We start from the raw sequence: 21,604 nt of genomic DNA, 5'->3' as shown, positions 1-21,604 counted from the left end.
GCACTACTGTCAGGATATAGTAACCGTTTTATAAAAATAACTTATTTTAATCATATTTGCTCCAATTCTTCCCACTGCAGCTTTAATAAGACTTCCATGTTCTTTATTTAATTAAGTTCACAATTTGTGCGACTAAATTCCCCACTTCTTTGAATGAACTTTGAGATTTCCAATACTACCAACAGTGCCTGAAGGCAGCAAAGCAAACCCCGTGATGTGGTGGAACTTTGAACTTCACACACAAACTGCTACTGGTGAGGAAGTGAAAGAGGAAGAGGCACGAGATACAGTAGTACGTGCTGAATAATCAGAATATATAATAATATAATATAGAGCAATATAAACAGGCTCCTTGGCGCAGTGTTGCAGGTGTTTGAGGTTATTGTCATCAGCCGAAATGTCCCTCCGATACCACAACAAAGTTGTCATTGTGACTGGAGGATCCAAAGGGATTGGCAGAGGGATTGTCAAAGTGTTTGGTAATTATTCTTAATTATAATGTGGATTAATTTGTGATCAGAGCAAGGATTGATTGCACTGAACAGTTTTGCATTTCTGTTTTAGTGGAGAATGGAGCCAAAGTGATGTTTTGTGCAAGAGGAGGTTAGTAATATTATTTTTTAATCAGCTTTAATTGGCATTCCTTTATCATCTATTTTTAAAATCATATTGATTTTTTTTTAATTGATTATATGTGTTTTTGTATATATATGTATACTGCGTGTGCGTATATGTATGTATATATGTATACAGTATATATATGTATATATAAATAGATTTTATTTTATTTTTATTGTTTTTAATTTCATTTTTTTTTTTACTTGTGTATATTCTTTTTACTTATTTTTCTATTTTTTGTATATAATACGTTTTTCCTGTATCTATACTGGCTTATTTTATATTATTATTAGGTTTGTCAAAATGAACAAAAACAGGAAATACCAGTCTGAAAGTACTCCCAGTGTTATTGTGACTAATACACATTTTAATAACTTTATAGCCTACACTATACCGGTTAATTTAATAGTAAAGCACTGCATCTTTTTTTATAGGCTCGTTTTTTTACATGTAGAATCTTAATCTGAAAAGTAATTAGGTGTCAGATGAATGTAGTTGAGGAGAAGTATACAGTAAAAGTAAAGTACAAGTACCTCAAAATTGTGCTTGAGTAAATATACTTAATATTTCCACCACTGGTTGTAAATGAAGTACAGGAGTTGTAATGAAATACATTTTTTCCCATTATAATTACACATATATTACACACAGGTGCAGCAGGTGAGGCTCTGGAGGCGGAGTTAAACAAAGCAGGACCAGGCTCATGCAAATTTATCACATGTGACATCTCCAAAGAAGATGACATCAAGGTAATGTGCAGCTTTAGTGTTATTGTTCTGGTTATGTTGTACTCAGATTTATAGTTATGATCACAAGACAGTGTGTCCTGTTTATCATCTGACTTCACCTCAAGGCCAAAACATCCTAAAACACAGATTTATTCTCACCAAAATGTCAACGTTTGTATTTTTATTTGTCTCACGTGGTAAAACTAGTCTGATAACTTCATCACTGTCCAACCGTTTGCATTCAGCCATGGTTGTAAACCTGCTCTGTGTTTGCTGTTTGCTGTTTGCTCTGCTGGGTGAAGCTCTTTCTGTGTTTATCTGGTTTCTTGTTCAACTGGTCGTCTTTCAACAGAGACTGATTGCAGTCACAGTGGAGCATTATGGACACATTGACTGCCTGGTCAACAACGCAGGGTGGCGTGAGTCTCACACTTCTTTCTTCCCTCCAGCAGATGTGATTGATGAGGTCACGAGGAGGCTTTCATTCTTAATTTATCTCTTTTTTTTTATTTACCGTCATTCAGACCCACCTCATAAACCCACTGATGACACCACAGCAGAGGAGTTCAGGGATCTGCTCAATCTGAACCTCATCAGCTACTTCTCGGCTTCTAAAGTAATGTTTCCAACTTGTGTAAAACTTATTAAAATGACAGATTATGACTTTCACCCATATATGCTGTCTTCTATAGAAGCAAAAAGAGGCTGTACGGATTTGACTCTTATAAGCAACCGAATACTTAATTGTGAAATTTAATCACAAGTGAATACTTTATTGTTATTATTATTATTATTGATAATAATAATAATAATAATAATAATAATAATAATAATAATAAAAAGACAACAGGAAACAAGGGAAGGTGTGTATTTTTAATATTTACTCTGACAAACATCTTTCGGAATTTATGTGATCCGAAGTAAGTAACAATTGTTTTATAATAATAATAATAATAATAATAATAATAATAATAATAATAAAACGACAAGACACAAGGGAGAGAGTGTATTTTTTATATTTTACTCTGACAAACATCTGTCTGAATTTATGTGATCCAAAGTAAGTAATATTGATTTTTTATTGTTTTATTATTATTAATAACAAGAGAGAAGTCAGGAAACGAAGGAGGGAGTGTATTTTTAATCTTTTACTCTGTCAATTATCTATCTAATTTATGTGATCCGAAGTAAGTAAATATTGTTTTTTTATTGTTTTATAATAATAATAAGAATAAGAACAAGAAGAATAAGAATAATACAATGACAGGAAATGAGGGAGGGGTGTATTTTTAATATTTTATTCACAAATTCCGATTTTATATGTCTAATGTTGAAAAAAAAAATTATTCAAATTAATCTAAAACTTGGAGTCAAAACTGGATTTGTGAAATTCAGGAACCAAAATTCAAGATAAAAAAAAATTCAAAACATGAACCTTGGGGCACCGAGGATCATCAATTGAGCCTGAATAGAATTGATCAGGTCACATGATCCAAGAAGGTGATGAAGATTGAAATGAGCTGAGAGGGGAATTCAAAACTCACGGATTCAGAAAAATCTGATTTTCAGTCAAATATTTCAGCGGTTTGAATTCATTTCCAACATGCAGTTTTCAATACTGATTAGTGGATTCACATTTAAGTCATCAGTTGCTTATAAAATTAAAATGATCTCAATGTATCTATGTATGTATGTATGTATGTATGTATGTATGTATGTATGTAGGTATGTATGTATGTATGTATGTATGTATGTATGTATGTATGTATGTATGTATGTATATGTGTATGTATGTATGTAGATGTGTATGTATGTATGTATGTATATAGGATCTTTGAAGTGATAATGGAGGTCTCACTCTCTCTTCAGTATGCGTTGCCGTACCTACGACAGCGGCAGGGAAACATCATAAATGTGTCCAGTCTGGTGGCAACCATCGGTCAGAAAGATGCTGCACCATATGTTGCCACCAAGGTGAGTTCTTCTTCCAGGCAACAAGTGTCATTATTCCCTAAATCTCAGCTGAATTGGTCATGTGCTCTTTTCTCCACTAGGGGGCGATAGTCTCCATGACAAAGGCGATGGCTGTGGATGAGAGTCGCCACAATGTGAGAGTGAACTGGTGAGACAAACTGCAGTGTAATTCAGATGAACCAACTTAATTTAAAGTGCTGTTATCAATTTAATTATTTTTAAAGTAAGTTTTTAACTTTACTTGAGTGAAAGTATAAAAGTAACAGTCATGCAATCAAAATCTGACTTAAGTGAAAGCACAAAAGTATTATCAGCAAAATGTATGGTTTAAAAGTAAAAGTACTTCCACAGTCAAATGTCCCGTGCAACTGATATATTATTATTTATGACATTATTAGATTAATTAACTGATGCATCATCAATGTTGGATTACTGTTGTAGCTGCTCCAGATGGCACTAGTTTTAACTACTTTATATACATTTAGTACAGTGGTTCCCAACCTAGGGGTCTAGCCCCTTCATAGGGTCACCAGATAAATCTGAGGGGTTGTGAGATAATTAATGGGACAGAGTAGAAGGAGAAACAACGTTCTGATATAAAATCTATTTTTTATTATTTGGAATTTCCTCTCATCTTTGCTTTTTGTGAAATATTTGATATTTCTCAGTTATTTAAATTAAACCATGTGAGAAGTTTAGAGGGAAGTTGTGACAAAGGGCTCCAACTATTCACTGTTTATATGTATGTAAGGACTCACAAGCCAAAAAGGTTGGTAACGACAGGTTTAATCTTTAACAATGGATTGTTTTTTATAAGATTATCATGTGCTGAATCTAAAATCTTAATCTGAAGAGTAACTATTTCAATCGTATAAATACTGTGGAGTAAAAGGTACAATATCTCTCCGAAACAGCATAAAGTAAAAACACTCAAGCGAAGTATTAGTACCTCAAAATTTGTACATACCGGTAAGTACAGCTCTGGAGTAAATGTATTTTGTTATTTCCCACCACACATTGGCACATAACAATAACAAAGTCTGATAATAAAGTCAGAAGTTACGTCTAAAGCTTTGTGTGGAGAACCGCTACTTCATGCTTGGTGAGCGTGTTGCTGGGGACCCAAAGGAGTTCAGTGTCGAATGTGGTGCAATTTGTCCAGATGGTGGCGCTTTAACAATGAACTTTACGTTTTGGCCTGTAACCTTTTGAACCGTAGGACTTTTTTTTTTCCCTGGATTTGGTAGGTCCAGACAAATCTGTATATAAACCGCCTAAACTAATTTCCTGCGATTTCAAATTTTGTCCAAATCTGAGTTTTTGCTACTTCTCCTTCACATTTTGAGCAATCGTCACCAAATTTGGTACAGAACATCTCTGGGCCAAGCCGAAAATAGGCACTCTGTTGGATTTTTGATGCTCCATACAGTTTTGCTATAGCTGGCCCTCAAAGTTAGCACAAATGCTGTGAGCAGGGCTTATATTACAAAATAAATGTCATATCTCCTGAACGCTTTGTGCTATTATGACCAAATTTGGTGGACATGTGTAGATATGATGTCTGAGTGACCACAACAAATTTTGTGCCATTCGGACAATAGGTGGCGCTGTAGCAGCATAATTTATCTATAAAAGAAGGAATCTCAGTGTGACTGTGTATGTACAGTATATATGGATATATAGGATATAAAACAGAAAAACAAACATCATTGCATTAAGACGCTGTAACCAACTTAATTCTTTTTGAAAAATGATTATACAGATTCTAACTATTATGATACATTTTCTTTCAGCTGACTGATTCATTAAACATTTCAGCATTAAAATGATAGAAACCATCCACTGATATTCAAAACATGTAAGACTCTCTTATATGAGCAGTCTCTGCAACAATACCTCGGTCCTTTTTCTGGAGTAACTCTGCTGATTTATATAGTAAAGTATCTGAAAATATTGAACTTACTATAATCTAACAGTACCATGTGTTGCAGCTTTTCTCCAGGTAATGTGCTGACTCCTCTGTGGGAAGACTTAGCAGGACAGACACCAGATGCTGCAGCAGCCATTAAAATGGGAGAAAATTATCAGGTAAGTTGTCACAGTGGAGCCGAGGGGTTCCTACACGGGGCTAGAAAGATGTGGAAGGGGAATGGCACAAAAACTTTGGAAACTAAAAAAGAAAGACGTTTCATTTGTTGAATGTGGGAACTCTTGTTGAACTTAAATCCTATCATCAGGTCCAATATTAATAGTTTTTCAGCAGCATTTAACAGAGTATTCGTGAGTAAAGAAAATACAGCACAAGAATATTAAAGAGAAGTTCCCCTGAGTTCTTTTCAGCTGCAGAGAAACTTTTGGTCGCTCTATTGGGTTGTAAATGTTAACTCCCTCAATCCTGAATCCAAACAAAGAGTTTCTGCAGGCTGCTTTTTTTTGCCATGCAAATTACATCTTTCTTTTAATCCCAGTCATTGGAGGTATTTGAAGCTAACAGGGTGAAAATACACTGTAACACCAGACTGTGGTCCTAAAGAAGAGAGGAAGCAGCAGGATAGTGATATCATGACGTTATTTGGCAAAAAGTTTTAGTGAAGTTTTATTAGGGCTGAATGATTTTGAAAATATGATCTAATTTTGATTATTTTGACTGATATTGCAATTGCGATATGATTTGCTATATTCGAAGGAATGATCATTTTTGCATCATTATGCTCATTTTCATTGTAAAACACATTAAAATGATTATGGTCAGGCCAGGACATCTCTGCAGCACCACAATATTTAATTTAAAATCATATTTTGACTCACATTTCGTCTTAACAACTCTTGCAAAGTGCGATTTCAATAAAATTTGATTAAATGTGCAGCCCTAGTTTTATGTAAAATTTCATATTGATATTTGATCTAATAAAAATGTTATCGTTATACATTTAAATATGCCTCTGCTCTTAGTTGTTTTCCATGTTCTAGTTATTTATTACAGTCTTAATAGAGGAGGAGGAGGAGGAGGAATTATTACTTTGCACACTTTATTTCCTCTAGTTTTTCCTGTCATTCAGATAATGATAATGAGGAAGTTTGTAGTTTTTCCCAGTTGCGAGTTAAATCTGCAGTTTTTTGCATGTAGTATTGCAGGAAGCAAAGAACATAAGAGGGGCCCTCCAACCAATTTTGAAATGCTTGTTTTAGTTGGCAAATAGCTAAAAGCCGATAACTTCCTTTTGACAGATCAGCAGCAACTGTATAAACAGCTGCAGGTGAATAAAACACAAACACAAGGAGGTCACATGATGCAACCACAAACATGCTGTTGGAAAGTGAACAGGAATGAGAAATGACCTGTTGTTTTGTCAAACAGCTGCTGGGTCGTATGGGGACTGAGGAGGAGTGTGGACTGACTGCCTTGTATCTGGCTGCTGATGCTACTTTCTGCACCGGGATCGACTTGCTGTTCAGTGGCGGAGCTGAACTCAACTACGGCTTCAAGAGTCAGATCCCTTCCTGACTGTCACTGGATACAGATCCCTTAGATCATCAAGTAAACATCTCCTCACTATACCTAGAATAAATATGGTGTCTAAAGTCATTATGGTCCTACTGAAATTTCCTACCACATGAAATAAGGTCTGCTAACAGTGTCTTCTTTTAAAAGCAGACTAAAAACATGTCTTTTTTTCACAAGCTTTTAGTTAGCTTTAAAGTGTGTGGTTGTATTATTATTATTATTCCTGAGTGTTGTTTTAGTAGCGTTAAGGCCTCGTCTATTAGAAACAATTAGGAAAAAGAGATCACCACAGCATTTTATGAAGTTTTTAAATACAGTGTTTTAACACACAGCTCAACCGAACCCGGGTAAAAGAGGTTAAGACTTACAATATATATGACATATAACCACAGTGCAAATAAGTAAATACAAAATCCTGAGAAGTGGGATCTATTCAGCATGTTTATTATAGATGCCAGAATGGTATAAATAAGAGTTAAATAAGCATATTTCTTGAAATGTACATTGTAAATGCATTATTAATAACAGTATTGCACAGTTTATGCTTATTTTTTTTGTTCAAGTTTGCTGATAACAATACTAAGATGGTTGTTAATACAGGGAGAATTTTCATTCAATAAAATAAAAAATGACATGTCATTAAAGCTGAAGTAGGCGAGATTGGAGCAAATATGATTTTAAAAAAAGTTATTTTTATTAAAACAGTCGCTATACGGTGACAGTAGTTCATGAAACAGGTAACCTGGAAAAAATCATGTGCCTCTGGTGTCCTCCGGTGCTCCTAACGGCATCTGCAAGATTTCACAGACCGGAGGAAACCAGGCGGTAAGAGCTGATCTGAGGTCCGCTCTCCAGCAACCATCTATGAGAGCCGGCTGTCAATCACTCACGAACTCCGACCAAACGGTCAAATTGGGCAACGCTGATCAAATATGAATTAATATTATGTTACGTTAATGCCTATTTCTCGGCTCAAATGGTTTCAGAATCATCTTGTAGTGTACTGTTTAGCTGTAAATTGATAAAGTTTGTGACGCCGCCGCCGCCATCGTGAAATCTGGTGAAGAAACGCCAAGTACCGGTCACATGACCGGAGCACAGCCAATAGGAACGCTCTCTCAATGAAATGACCTGTGATTGGTCAAAGTCTCCCGTCACGGCTAGATTTTTTTAAAGCCTGAAAACAGAGCCATGAGGAGGTGCAGAAGTCTAGTTTTCTCTCAGAACACTTGAATTACAATATGCTGAAAGGTTATTATGGATTTTTTTGCCCAATGATGCCAAAAATATACTGCCTACTGCCACTTTAAATGTCCAAAATGCATCAAACGTTTTTAGATGACTTGCAATAATGAGATACTTATTTGTGCTGGCTTATTTTTGTATAAAGTGAATGAAAATGAATTATTCTGACATAAATGCATGTGCTTCCCCAAACTTGCCTCCCATAAAAAATGTTTACATACAACTTATTTGTTTTACCAAATGCATTTTGTGGAAAACATAATTTCAGCATAGATTTTTTTGTTTGTTTGAATGAAGGATTTTTTTTTTTTTTTGTCACTTTTGACTTTGTTGTGTATGTTAATTCATTCAGTTGAGCAAATTGCCTGTCTGAGATCAGGCAGCCCTTTAATGTTTGGCATCCTGGACCAACTGTGTAACAAGACCTGCACTACTCCCCCCCGACCGACCAATCAGCATCCACCTTTTTGACCTCGAATAACCTCCCTTTTTGAGCCTGCTAGTCGTCCAATCAGATGTTACGCTTTTGTCAGTGACTTCCTTGAATGAAACCCGTCATTAAAACTACAAGACTCAAGGTTTTAAATTGATTTTGTGGGCTTTTTCTCTCCTAGTATCCTTGTGTCTTCTTACAGAACAGTCCCAAGTGATGTTTACATGTTAACCCAGAACAAATAGGACAAATATACAATATATAATATAATATAAACTAGCTAGATTAGGTGTTAAAAAGGTTATATACCGAAGGAAATTTTTTGTTTGGGAGGTTTCAGGCGTCAACAGCCAACAGCGTGTCGTATTTCAAAGCGGAACTGAAGTTTGACTTTGAGCTGAGTGTCCTGTTTCCACACGAACAATTAATCCCGTTCTATACTCGTTACGTAGCGGAGATGGCAGCCCTCCGAACGGTGAGTTCAATGACCGATGATCTGTGTTGCTGTTTATTATCTGTTTACATTGACTGTCTGGGTAAATGATTTACTGTAGTTAGAGATAAGACCTCCAATAATGACCCAGAGAGATAAGAAGTCATTCACACAGTCTGCTTTACTGGTGTGTGTCTTGTCCCGCCAGACACAAACAATACAGCGAGGAAAGGTCATTACACCAGACTCCATGCTAAAAATGTGGAAATTAAGATTTTCTTGTGTCTCAGCAAAAACTTAAAACACAACTCGATGCTTTCTTCAATCTTCATGGTGCGATAATGAATTCGGCACACATCAAATTTGCAATTTAGACCTTAATTTATGAGAGAAGACGTTATATATTTTACCACCTTCCACTGTTTTTGGTGGACCGTGGCAAAACAATGCAAGCATGGAAAGGTCATTACACCAGACTCCATGCTAAAAATGTGGAAATTAAGATTTTCTTGCGCATCAACAAAAATGTATAACACAACTGGATGCTTTTTGTAAATCTTAATGGTGCGATAATGAATTCGGCACACATCAAATTTGCAATTTAAACCTTCATTTTATGAGAGAAGAGGTTACATATTTTACCACCTTCCACTGTTTTGGTGGATAACTGGCAGATTATTATTATGCCGAATTGAAGAATATATCCTTCTGATGCAAGAGTAGTAATGCTGCTGTTTCTATTTAGTTTGTAAGCGACGCTATGAGCAAGCTTTCATTAAATTGTTAGAATTTTAAACTGAGTTTGGTTTAAGAAGGCAGCTTTAATCTCTCCAGGTGCCTAACTACAGAATAAAAGTGTATAAGTATAACATTATCTCATTATGCTTTTACTGTGTATATCGCATTTTTAATTAAATTACTTGCATTGCTAGTGTTTTTGTAGTTTGATGATGCACAGATGCTAACTAGCATTTGCTAATTCTCTTTTATTTTAATTCCAGTCAACAATAACAACAATAGCAAAAACAAATGTTATGCATCAGATTTATGTGCATGTCACAAATTTAGTAGGCTATATAATTACAGAAATTTGTCGTTGCAATAAAGATAGAACTTGCATCATCCATGCAACAAAGTGCAAACACACATGGGTTCCTGCAGCAGGCTGGCTGTGCAACTTTTTGTAGGAATCACTAAAGCATCAGACCACTGCCTGCTTGACTATATGGGCATATATAGCAGGCCATGTAACTGTGAAATACAGCCATTGCAGATTATAAGATTAATTGTGGGATTACCAAAAGCACAACCTGTTTTAGAAGCAGTTAACTGCCTGAACATATCAGCCACAATAACAGAAAAAGAGCCAGTAAAAAAGACAGTTAAACAAGATCTGGCATGAACCTGCTCTACTTGCTTTCGATTTTGATCGTAGATTATCGTTGGTGGTTTCTTTGGTGTTTTGGTTATTAGAACAGATATTGTTTTCCATTGCACATTTTGTCACCCACACAGGATCCGTGCAAACTACTCTCTCACCTTGCATTCCTCATTTTGCAGAGTATAGCCTGTAGCCTATGTGCCCGATTCTAAATACAGCACAGCACTTTGAATCAGCTGTTACGAACTGTATACTGTGAACTGCAGGCAAAATGATTGGTGCTGAGTCACACACACCCACAATGTCAGACATGGTGACCCTGTGTATTTCCAAGGCTGGATGAATTGTTGTCACATGGAAAGACGATAGACGAAACCTTTAAACTAGGGATGCACCGATCCCGATACCTGGGCTTTGGGTATCGGCCGATACCGAGTACCGATCCGATATCAGTGTTTAATCAATAAGCTGTATGCCTCACTGTGTGGAAGTGACTGGGATCATTCTTTGTGAGTAAGGCAACATCAGGCTTGACTTAAACATTGCTTTCCTAACTATTTATTATTAAAATAGTAAATCGTACACCAGCAACTTGGTACCGGCACTTCTCACAAGCTGCCGGTACTCTTTTCGGCCCTCTCGAAATCAGGTTCCTTGGGAGATTCATAACGGGGATGAGAACAATGCTGCTGTAATTTATCAATAATCAATACAATATTCACGTCCTTTTTGTAAAATAATTAGTGTAGATATGTGTAAATAAGAAAGTAATCATCTAACAAGTAATAATAACGGACCAAAATGATGTCAAATTGCATAGTTTTAAGTCAAAAACCTTGAAATTTTCTTGGAGGTAGATTCCCAAACCCAGTATCTCCTAGTACCTTTTATTCGCTGTTGAAATTCAGCATGTGTCTCTTTATCCTGCTGCATAATATGTAGGAGCTTCCTGACTGGGACGCTGCTCCTAAAACCTGAATGATACCCGACTATAGGCTGCAAATAACACAGGAGAACACTTTAACTATTAAACACACCACCTTTACCCTAAAATGTTCCAGTTGGAATATTATTTGAGTTTAGTACTGTATAACATGCTTAAAGAAATAATTAATAAATAGAATAAGTTGCAAGAGATTGTTGATACCGGCCAATACACACGCCATCATGTGAATAAGAGAGTACTGGCACTTCAAGCACTGTATATATAACCTTGAATTGAATTGAATTGAATAGATTGGCCCCATTGTCTCAGATACCCGATCCAACTATTTGAGTCAGTATGGCCCGATATCAGTATCAGTTCATCCCTACTTTAAACTTATGATTACTAGTATTACATACTGTATATAGCTAACAAATAGTTTTGTCGTGCTTTATTTCCAGGCACTCAATGGACGACTTGTTAAGGCCCTCCCCTTGTCCTTTGGCTCACTGCGGCTCGTCAGCACCTTTAAGGTAATGAGGAAAAAGTTAACATTTGTCTTTCCCACCAGGTGAGGCCTGTGTCATCTACCATCCAGCTTGATGTACAGTCTGGCTCGACTTGTACATGTCAGAGCACTCTCTGCCTAGAAGTTAAAGTTTCTTTTCCCTTTCTGTCTTTTCCTCACTGTCTGCCTGCCTGTTGTAATCATTTAATTCAGTTTAATTTAACTTAATTAATTGTGTCTAATTGACCAGATACGTCAGCCGCGCAACTGACTCTGTATAACGCTCAACTAATTGTCCTTTTAAAGCATGCTCTGTCAGTAACGCCAATTTAAAAACAATCTCTGTATTCGTCGCCCGCTCTGCTCTCGTCCCGTCTACTTCTTTTTCTGCGCCCGTCTCCGGCTCGCTTGTCCGTCTCCACATCAGGCTGCAGATCTCGTCATCGAACGCAACGCAGCATGCAAGCCGAAGCCAGACCCCTCCACCTTGGTGTTCGGCAAACAGTTCTCCGACCACATGTTGACCATCAACTGGTCGGAGAAGGGTGGCTGGGAGGCTCCTCAGATCAAACCTTTCCAGAACCTGTCGCTGCACCCTGCCAGCTCTGCCCTGCACTACTCCATAGAGGTGAGTCTGTGATATTTGTTGTGATGTTTTCATTTTATACAAAGCTGCTAATGGCTGATATTTCATGTGGATCTATTATTACTGTCTTTACTATCTCTTTATAATTATATACTTATCAAGGTGTTAAGTCTCTGAAGCAGCAGTTAGACCGCCAAGAGAGGATTAAAAATCACCAACAAATGAAATTCTTCTGGGTTATCATCTTTTTCTAACCTTGCAGCTGAACGTTGGCTTTGTAACTAACTAGGGATGCAACGAAAATACTTTTTCAGTCCCCATACCGATACCTGGACTTTGGGTATCGGTCGATGACGAGTACCGATCCGATTTAACAGTCTGATGAACAGAAACCAGAGTTAACCTGTTGTGTGTTTCTGTCTGTCTCCCCTCCAGCTGTTTGAAGGCATGAAGGCGTTTCGTGGAGTCGACAACCACATCCGCATGTTCAGACCCATGCTGAACATGGAGAGGATGCATCGGAGCTCAGACAGAAGCAGCCTTCCTGTGAGTTTGTACCCTGAACTCTGTCCTCAGAAAAACCCTCCGTGAGGATTCTTGCTAGTGTTCGTCACTTCAATCGAAACCTTGAAAAAACACACCTCGATAACCAGTTACTCAAACTGGAAATCCCAGATCTTATTGCATTGCCTATTGAAGCAACACGTTCCCACCAACGCAGGTTTGTTTTCCTGTCTGAACAACCGCTTAAAGTGGGAAAACCAAGCTAAAAGAACTATGTTGACACCAACACAATCACTGGTGGCAAGAACCTCTTACTTTGCTCCTGGCTCTGCTGTAGAGTTCTCAAGCTAAATGCACCGGCCGATCATATGCATGCAGGTGCACATAACAAGGCCTTCTATCATAGTGTTAATTTACTGCTGCTATGATGAACTTCTCAAAATTGTACAGTCCTGTGTGATGTGTAAAACTGGACTTCATCCCCTGTACCCCACAGCAACACGCCCTGTTGGTCTGATTGTGCCTTAAATTCTTCAGATTCTTTACAGATCACGCCCTGAACCTATTGAGCGTCTACTGTGTTACGCAACTGTTGGGCAGAATGCCCAGTTTAGGCTTTCAACCCAGAACAACACGAGTTAATACTTGGTCAGGAGTTCAGGGCACAATGGAAACACTGTGACATGGTCTGAATCCAGCCTTTGCTGCATGCTACACGGAAGAAAAATATTTAAAAGGCGGTTCAATTATTTGTTCTTTTGAGGTTTTATATCGTTCTGTAACTTCACAGTCATGTTCTTCATGTATTCAAATCCAAACATTCAAAGTTTGGTCAAAGTATGTATGTTTCAGCGTCAAAATGCTATTTTCCCAAGCCCTTCTAAAAACCTTTTCCCACGTGACCTGACGTAGGTTTCTGCTAATGACGCTGCTACATGTACAGGATATACAGGATATATAGTATACATCCTTGTAGTCAGTGTATTAACATTACATACAGTAACTTAGATGGCGGTCGGCGTGCTCCCAGTTTGGAGAAGCAGACAGGAGTACTGGCACGGAAGCTAAGCAATGTACTGCTGTGGACGCCGCGTTCGTTCAGATCCTAAAGTCACACAATAACACAAACAAACTAACCGATTGATGCAGCGACCAGCAGCTCTTGTTTTCTGCGAGGTTGAATTACTGTTTTTGTGAATGGAGTCTGGTGTTGTTTTAGTTAGTTAGTTAGTTCTGATTGTTAGGTGTTGAATTGTTTCAGATCTAAGTCTTTGGTGTGCATGTATATTACAGATATGTATCAGTTTTTAAGGCGCAAGACTCCGACATTTAGTAACACAGATTAAAAGACAATAGAATTGGGGGAAAAAAACATGATATAATTGTATTGATATCATTATTCAGTGAAGAAGGGCGATTAGATGACAGTTGATGACCTTGTCTTGTTTTCTTTGTAGCTGTTTGATAAAGGTGAGCTGCTGGAGTGCATCAGGAAGCTGGTGGAGGTCGACCAGGAGTGGGTTCCCTTCTCCCAGGACGCCAGCCTCTACATCAGACCCACCTTCATAGGAATTGAGGTGAGCTTTAAAGCCGGGTTTCCACCAAAAGCTCTGGGGACTTTTAGTGCCTGGAACTACTTTTCAAAGGCCCCGTAAAATGTCCCCGTAACTTAATTAAGTCCCTGGTCGCTGCAGTCGAAATGCAATGAGTTCCTCAAAAGGTTCTTAGTTCTGAGGGGAAAGTTCCTGCGGTGGAAACGGGGCTTTAGCTGAGAAGCTAAATGTAGTTTAACACCGGTGCAGGTTCCTGGTTCTCAGCTGAAGTGATTAAATGAGCTGGTGTTAAATGTGCTCTATATACTCTCCTTACTGTCGTACTGATCGTCTTCTCCTCTTGCTCCTCACCCGTCCTCCAGCCTTCCCTCGGTGTGTCTCGGGCAGGACAAGCTATGATCTTTGTCATCATCGGCCCAGTGGGACCTTACTTCGCCACGGGCTCCTTCAACCCTGTTTCTCTGCTGGCAGACCCTTCATTTGTCAGGGCTTGGAAAGGAGGCGTTGGGGCCTACAAGATGGGAGGGTGAGTTCAAGATCTCTTGGTATCTTTAAATTGACCCTAAATGATATATTATTGATTCACCTCTTATTTTCAGCCTGAATGTCACCAGTAGTAGGTGCAGTAAGCGTTGGGTTGAGTTCTGATTGTTAGCAGAAACGAAGCCCTGAACTGCTTTATAAGGGGAATCTGTCCCACTCTGTTTGTGGACAAGTTTCATGCACAAAAACAAGTACGAAGATGAATTTCACACCGCAGAGCTTGAAGTCCTGTTGTCAGAAATCAGCAAACGTTTCAAATTTAGCATCGTCAGCAGTAGTGTTAGGAAACCCAAAACAATTAGAATTACATATAATTAAATAAATCTTTTATTGGGTTTTCAGCAGTACAGTACAATTCAATAAGAAAAATAATCATTAGATTAATCTCATCAGTTACACATGCGTAACACAAATGTCTTCGATAAGATCGCTGATATGAGCAGTTGGTACAGATTGTAAACCCCCCTGAGGCAAATTAGTGATATTGGGCTATACAAATAAAATTAACTTGACTGTCCAATGGCGGACTTTGAGGCAGACTTGTTTCCTGTTTGAAACGGCGAGGGCACAGTACAACTATTTGGTGTTGGGGTCAAATCTGTGCCAAGAAAAGAGAGATAGTGGAACAATAGACCTTCTCCAAGAGAAACATTTTGTCTCGTCAAAGCAGGGAAGGAATGGGTTATTTGAGATCATCAGTTACAGCTGTGAAGTATAAATGTCTTGGTTAAGATCACGGATATGAGCAGTTTGACTCGTCAAACAGGCAATGGAACAATGCCTCGCTGTCTAATGTCTAAATGTCTAATGTGTAAATGTCAGCTGACAAAGACCTACTGCGATGTGTTTTATCTTGTGTTACAGATCAAAGTGACGGTTATTTAAGGGCGAGTAATCTCTCCGGTTTTCGCACTACAGATACCGTCAGTGCTCCTGTAATCTCCACTCACTCCACACAGCCTCTAATCATAGGCCTGGTTCCACACTGCTCAGCCACAGCGTGGTTACATAACGCCACTGAACAGCCTGAACCAACCAAATCTGCTCTCACTTCAACTATGAGGCCAGATTAGCAGCAGCAGCAGCCACGGCACAGCAGGCTAGATATTTAAGGGTCGTCGCTCTGTAGGTTATTATGTTATGTTCATTCAATGTGTGTGTTAAAGGCCTACACAACACTGTATGAATTTAAAGTCCTTTTTTTATTCCTAAACATGAGATCCATTAGTTTCCTTTCTCTGATTCTTTTTACAGTTTGGTTCAGCCATGTTTCTAGCTGTTATCAGTTAACAAGAGATTTTTCGATACCAACTTTTTCCTTCCCAATCCCGATACTTAAACTTGCGGTATCAGCCATTACACAGTACCGAGTAACTACTGTTACTGTAGCTCCACAAATAATTATATATATCTAAAAAGAAGAGTAAATATTGGACTAATTAAATTCCTCTCAGATACTCTAGGGCGTTTTTCTCTTTTACGAGTTGTGCAGCTTAAATGTGACACAAAAAAAAAGCTGACAAATTTCCACAGCCAAGTATGACTCATCAATTGAGTCGTAACTGTGAGTTTCATTGTTCATTGTTTATTGAAATTCTTGCAGTCACAAGGATATAATGTTTACGGAAAGGATGTTCTTTAATTTCAGTGAGAAGATGATGAAATGCTGGCTCTCTTTTATTGAGTTTAGTGCAGTCTAGATTGTTCTTTATGTCTATACGCTGGTGACACCCATGGCCGGAGGCATTATGATACAGTATGTACGTCCGTACGTCCCACTCTTGTCAACGCGATGTCTCAGGAACACCTAGAGGGAATTTCTTCAAATTTGGCACAAACATCTAGTTGGACTCAAGGATGAACTGACTCTTTTATGACTTTTCTATGACATACTATTACTTTTTTTTATGACTCACTATACTATTACTTTTTAATGACATACTATACTTTGACGTTTTTATGATTTTATTATTACATTTTATATTGACTTTTTATGACGTACTATACTATGACTTTTTATAAGTTTTTATGACTTGTGACTTTTTTTGACACTTGACTTGTGACTTCTATGACTTTTCTATGACATTTTTATGATATACTATACTAGGACTTTTTATGATTTTTTTATGACATACTATACAATTTTCTTTTTTTATGACTTTCATGATTTATTATGACTTTTTATGAATTTTGTTGACTTTTTATGACATAATAAACTACGACCTTTTTCAGATTTTTTTATGACATACTATACTATGACGTTTTAATGATTTTTTAAAGACTTTTTATGACATACTATACTATGACTTTTTATTACTTGTTTATGACATATTATACTATGACTTTTTTATGGCCACTTGGATCTCACAAAACATGTTTTTGGCCATAACTCAAGAATACATTTTTTTTTTTAAATATTTTTTCATTTTCATTTTCTACAAATGTCTAATAGGATAAAATGATGATATATTGGACAGACATTTTCAGACAATTTGACGCTTTTGCGGACGCATACAACCACAAGATGGTAATTTTAGTTTTTACCTCTTGAGATAATAATAATCAACTGCATCAATGTCCCCTGTTGATCACTATGGTGACATTTATCACCAGGATGCTTCCTTCTCAGCTCTAACACCCGTCTCTGGGTGTTGGTTTGGTGTCGTAAAGCAATAAAAAAAACACCTCCGGCTCCATCCATTTACTTAAAACACTAAAATGTCTCAGCTTAGATTTACATAGCTAAATTCTCCTGGAATACTTTGGAATTTCCCTCTGTAAGACAATGTCACTTTGAACCAACCAAAGTGCTAGCCTTAGAGTTTCTGTAAGTACATACAGTATGCAGGGAAAATAGTATATCGGAAAACATGTCTAATAATCAAAGCAAACGCCAAAATGATTTATTTATTTTATTTATCCTTTGTGCCTCTCTCCCTGCTGCTCTCTTGACACTCTTGTCTCTGCCTGTCTTTGGTTTATTTGAACTCCCTCCAGTAACTACGGTCCTACGATAGCGGTGCAGAACGAAGCGGTGAAGCGAGGCTGTCAACAGGTCCTGTGGCTGTATGGAGAAGAGGAGGAGATCACTGAGGTCGGCACCATGAACCTCTTCATCTACTGGACCAATGAGAAAGGAGGTTAGGCTCTTTTCTGTCTTGAAACGTTGTCCCTGTGGCATTCTGTTCACATTTTTGGTTGCCTACTATACTTTGTGGAAAGATTTAAACACTGTGTCCTTTTAATAAAGATAAAACTGTTTGTGTGTCTGCAGAGAAAGAGTTGTTTACCCCTCCTCTGGATGGCATCATTCTCCCAGGAGTCACCAGACAGTCTCTGCTGGACCTGGCCAGAACCTGGGTAAAACATATCACAAAGACCTCAACAGTGTTCACATTTCCCCGAAATTTAATACACAAAAAATACACAAAATGATGTTAATTTGATCCTCTGATCTTTGGTTATAACTTGTGGATTATTTGATATTTTTACATTAAAGAATAAAAATCTCTTTGGTCAAACTGCTCACAACTCTCTGGCACATTCCAGTGCTGCAAACAGATTTTTTTTATTTTAAAGGTCACAAGCCAAAGAGGTTTGAAACCTCTGCAGTAGATCATTTAACTTGATGTTCATTGCTTCCTGTGTGTGTCTGTCAGGGTGAGTTTAAGGTTACCGAGCGCACGATGAGAATGAAGGAGTTGCTGGGGGCTCTGGATGATGGGAAGATCCTGGAGGTGTTTGGAGCGGGGACGGCCTGCGTCGTGTGTCCTGTCGGCAGTCTCCTCTACCAAGGAAAGGTAGGATTTCACCTTCTGTTGCGTCCTTCTCGTGTCTTCTTTGCAGATTTAATGATACTGTTCTGTATCATCTGTTACAAATATACCATCCTATTCTTATGATTTGCTCATTCTAACCTGTAACCTGGTGACTGTTAATCTGCATATACATGCAGCAGGTTAGTAATCAACCTCATTTTACATAACGTTTTAAGAATTCAGTTTACTGGAGAAAGCCAACTGTATCTGATTACATATATGTAAACGCACTGATTGTTAATCATTCTGGGGAACAGTATGGGCTAAAGGACTAAAATGTCTCTCTCTCTCTCTCTCAGACTTACCAGATTCCGACTATGCAGAACCTGGATCTGGCAAAGAGGTTCCACAAAGAGCTTACTGATATTCAGGTAAGTGCACTGCGTAATACAGTATGTAATGACTTCTTAGAGCTGCTGCAGGCAAACTTGCAGGTTGACGCCTCCAAGTGGCAGCAAAAGGGAACTGTTGGAAAGATTTCCAGAAATATTTGTCTTCAGTTTTTCAACCTGGTTGAGATTAACACCTTCTGACTGAATCAGGGCTGCACTACCGATTATTTGCAATTAATCTGACGGTATTTTTTATGCCTCCGCACCGGTGACAACCATTGCCGGAGGCATTATGTTTTTTGGTTGTCCATCCGTCCGGACCATTCTTGTGAATGCGATATCTCAGAAACGCCAGGAAATTTCTTCAAATCTGCCACAAACATCCACTTGGACTCAAGGATGAACTGATCAGAGGTCACTGTGACCTCGCGTCCGTCCCATTCTCGTGATATTTCGGGAACGCCTTGAGCCAGTTTCTTCAAATTTGGAACCAACGTCCTCTTGGAGTCAAGAGGACGGAGTCACCAGACGGAGGAAATTGTTGGTCGAAAGTCACTGTGACCTCACAAAACACGTCTTTGTCGGGCTGCATTTCCCCGAGTGTTGATTCTGTTTCAACTTTTCGCCGCAGGCCAATGCGTTTACTTTCTTTTTTTTTGCGCGCCTCCGATGGCTGCAGCCTAAACGCACTACCCACATTTAAATAAATGGGAGGACCAGCGTTTTCCACACAATGCCTGATTTGGTATGAATGCAGCCTAACTCCTAATTTAACTTGATATGGCAGGTGAATCAGTATTTTAAAACTCAAAGTGCAGCTTTAAATGTTACATTCACAAAAGCAACAAATACATTTTTTTTTTCTGTTAATTAATTTCCTTTTCGTTCTTGTTCCCTTGCTTCACCCAGTACGGACGCAAACCAAGTGAATGGGCACCATTGGTCGTTTAAACGGCCGTATTGCACATGCCAGTTGTATCAACAGTTAGTCCCATGATTCCAGTGTGGACGACCAGCAGCCCCCCACCACCACCACCACTCTCAACCCACTAATGCACTCCTGCTTACTTGCCAATCGCGGAGACGAATGCCTCTTTCTGATGGTCTTCTCAGGCAACTTTTACATGTTTCTCTTCTGCGTGGACTCTCATAGGACTATGGTTGGTAGGTTGAAAGTAAGAGCTCGCTTTGGAAAACAATATTAACAACAGTATGCAATATTTTTTGACTTGACACGACCCTTAACTTAGGGGTATGAACGACAAAGCAGGAGAAACAGCTGTCATTGGAAGGTAAAACAAGCATATGCAGCCAGATGATAAAACATAGAGATGAGATGTGGCTGATGGTGATATACTGTATGTTGGACCAGCATGAACACATTCAAATCTCTAATCTAATTGGGTCAATTTGCATAAAGAATACACTTCATTCAAGTGTTTGTCCTCATATTCACTTGGACTAATTCCTTGTGAGGACAGTGCTCAAAGTTAATAGCACAAACATTGATTTTCATCAACATTGCATTCTGGCATTAATCAAAAATGTTTCATTCGTAAGAGCTGAAATATTTAATGCAGCTACATATTCGGTATGTAGGAAAGTTAACCCCTGGCAGCATGCAATCTGTACATGCTGTTTCTCATCAACAAATGTATTAAACATTTATTTCACTACAGGAAAAACGTATATTAATAACCTGTTCTACTTGCAACAACCCGTGATGTATTCTCCGAAACCTTATAACTGTTGCGCGTGAGTAGTACCTGTAAACGTATCATAGGATAATGTTACTGATAATTGTTACTATCGTGTACATAATGATCTAAGAGAGTATTGCTGTTAGTTTTAATGGGGCCACGTCACTTTGACACCAGAGTTTGCACTGACCTTGTTTAATGTCAGGTTTTTATCTGAGCGGGAGTCAAATTTGTAAGGAGGAAACGGGAGTGGTTTTTATGTGTGTTGGTTTTGTTTGTGAATAAGACGTCTGCACAAAAACTAAAGATTGATTAAGAAGGTCTGAGGTCTGATGATCAGACAACATGCTGTAGAAGAGAAGGACTGTTACACGCTGGCTCTGGTTTGTGTGTAGTCATTATAAAAACCATGTAAGAGATAATGTTGTTATTTTAGAGGTTTTTAAATTATATTTTTCCTCGTCCTTGATATGAAATTAGGTCAACTGTCTTCCAAAGTACTTGACTGTGTCTCCATTGTTTTACTTTATTCTGGGCTTCATACCCTTCCTTCTCCGATTTCTTTTTCTCACTTTGAATGTATTTTTATTTTTACACACCTACTGTTCACCTGTCCCTCTCTTCTGTCTAAGTGCCTGACCTCAGTTTGTCAGCCTGTTCTGTGGATCTTCAGCTGTTGTTTTATGTTTTTTCCAGTTTGTGCACTAGGGGATGTAGCTGGATTCTTTGTCAGTTTAGTTGTTTTAAATGTGCTGTTACTTTTACTCGGCTGTAATGTTTTTACAATAAACCTGATCTGAGTTTAGCCTGTATTGGTA

General features: G+C 38.1%; 2 protein-coding genes across 2 annotated transcripts; both read left to right on the top strand.

Annotated features, from left to right (window-relative positions):
- Nucleotides 1-226: 226 nt before the first annotated feature.
- Nucleotides 227-7,469, top strand: hsd17b14 (hydroxysteroid (17-beta) dehydrogenase 14). Its single transcript, XM_037793525.1, has 9 exons — nucleotides 227-479; nucleotides 565-603; nucleotides 1,270-1,367; nucleotides 1,699-1,765; nucleotides 1,871-1,962; nucleotides 3,216-3,320; nucleotides 3,401-3,468; nucleotides 5,312-5,408; nucleotides 6,679-7,469. The coding sequence occupies exons 1-9, from the start codon at nucleotides 398-400 to the stop codon at nucleotides 6,823-6,825; spliced, it is 795 nt and encodes a 264-aa protein (XP_037649453.1). The 5' UTR covers nucleotides 227-397; the 3' UTR covers nucleotides 6,826-7,469.
- Nucleotides 7,470-8,017: 548 nt separating this feature from the next.
- bcat2 (branched chain amino-acid transaminase 2, mitochondrial) lies at nucleotides 8,018-21,604 on the top strand. The gene is made up of 11 exons (XM_037792230.1): nucleotides 8,018-8,978; nucleotides 11,704-11,775; nucleotides 12,178-12,378; nucleotides 12,772-12,882; nucleotides 14,298-14,417; nucleotides 14,756-14,919; nucleotides 17,934-18,076; nucleotides 18,211-18,296; nucleotides 18,596-18,736; nucleotides 19,054-19,125; nucleotides 19,996-21,604. The coding sequence occupies exons 1-11, from the start codon at nucleotides 8,961-8,963 to the stop codon at nucleotides 20,035-20,037; spliced, it is 1,170 nt and encodes a 389-aa protein (XP_037648158.1). The 5' UTR covers nucleotides 8,018-8,960; the 3' UTR covers nucleotides 20,038-21,604.

Source organism: Sebastes umbrosus, chromosome 14, assembly GCF_015220745.1.
Source record: "Sebastes umbrosus isolate fSebUmb1 chromosome 14, fSebUmb1.pri, whole genome shotgun sequence".
Taxonomy (NCBI): domain Eukaryota; kingdom Metazoa; phylum Chordata; class Actinopteri; order Perciformes; family Sebastidae; genus Sebastes; species Sebastes umbrosus.
Note: the sequence above shows the minus strand (reverse complement) of the source record. Positions and strands in the feature narration are given on the sequence as shown.

Coding starts and splice junctions, on each gene's coding strand:
- hsd17b14 (XM_037793525.1), top strand. CDS start 398: ATGTCCCTCCGATACCACAACAAAGTTGTCATTGTGACTGGAGGATCC. Junction 1,963..3,215: donor GCTACTTCTCGGCTTCTAAA/GTAATGTTTCCA, acceptor CTCTCTCTTCAG/TATGCGTTGCCGTACCTACG. Junction 5,409..6,678: donor AAATGGGAGAAAATTATCAG/GTAAGTTGTCAC, acceptor TTTGTCAAACAG/CTGCTGGGTCGTATGGGGAC.
- bcat2 (XM_037792230.1), top strand. Junction 14,920..17,933: donor GGGGCCTACAAGATGGGAGG/GTGAGTTCAAGA, acceptor AACTCCCTCCAG/TAACTACGGTCCTACGATAG. Junction 19,126..19,995: donor AAGAGCTTACTGATATTCAG/GTAAGTGCACTG, acceptor TGCTTCACCCAG/TACGGACGCAAACCAAGTGA.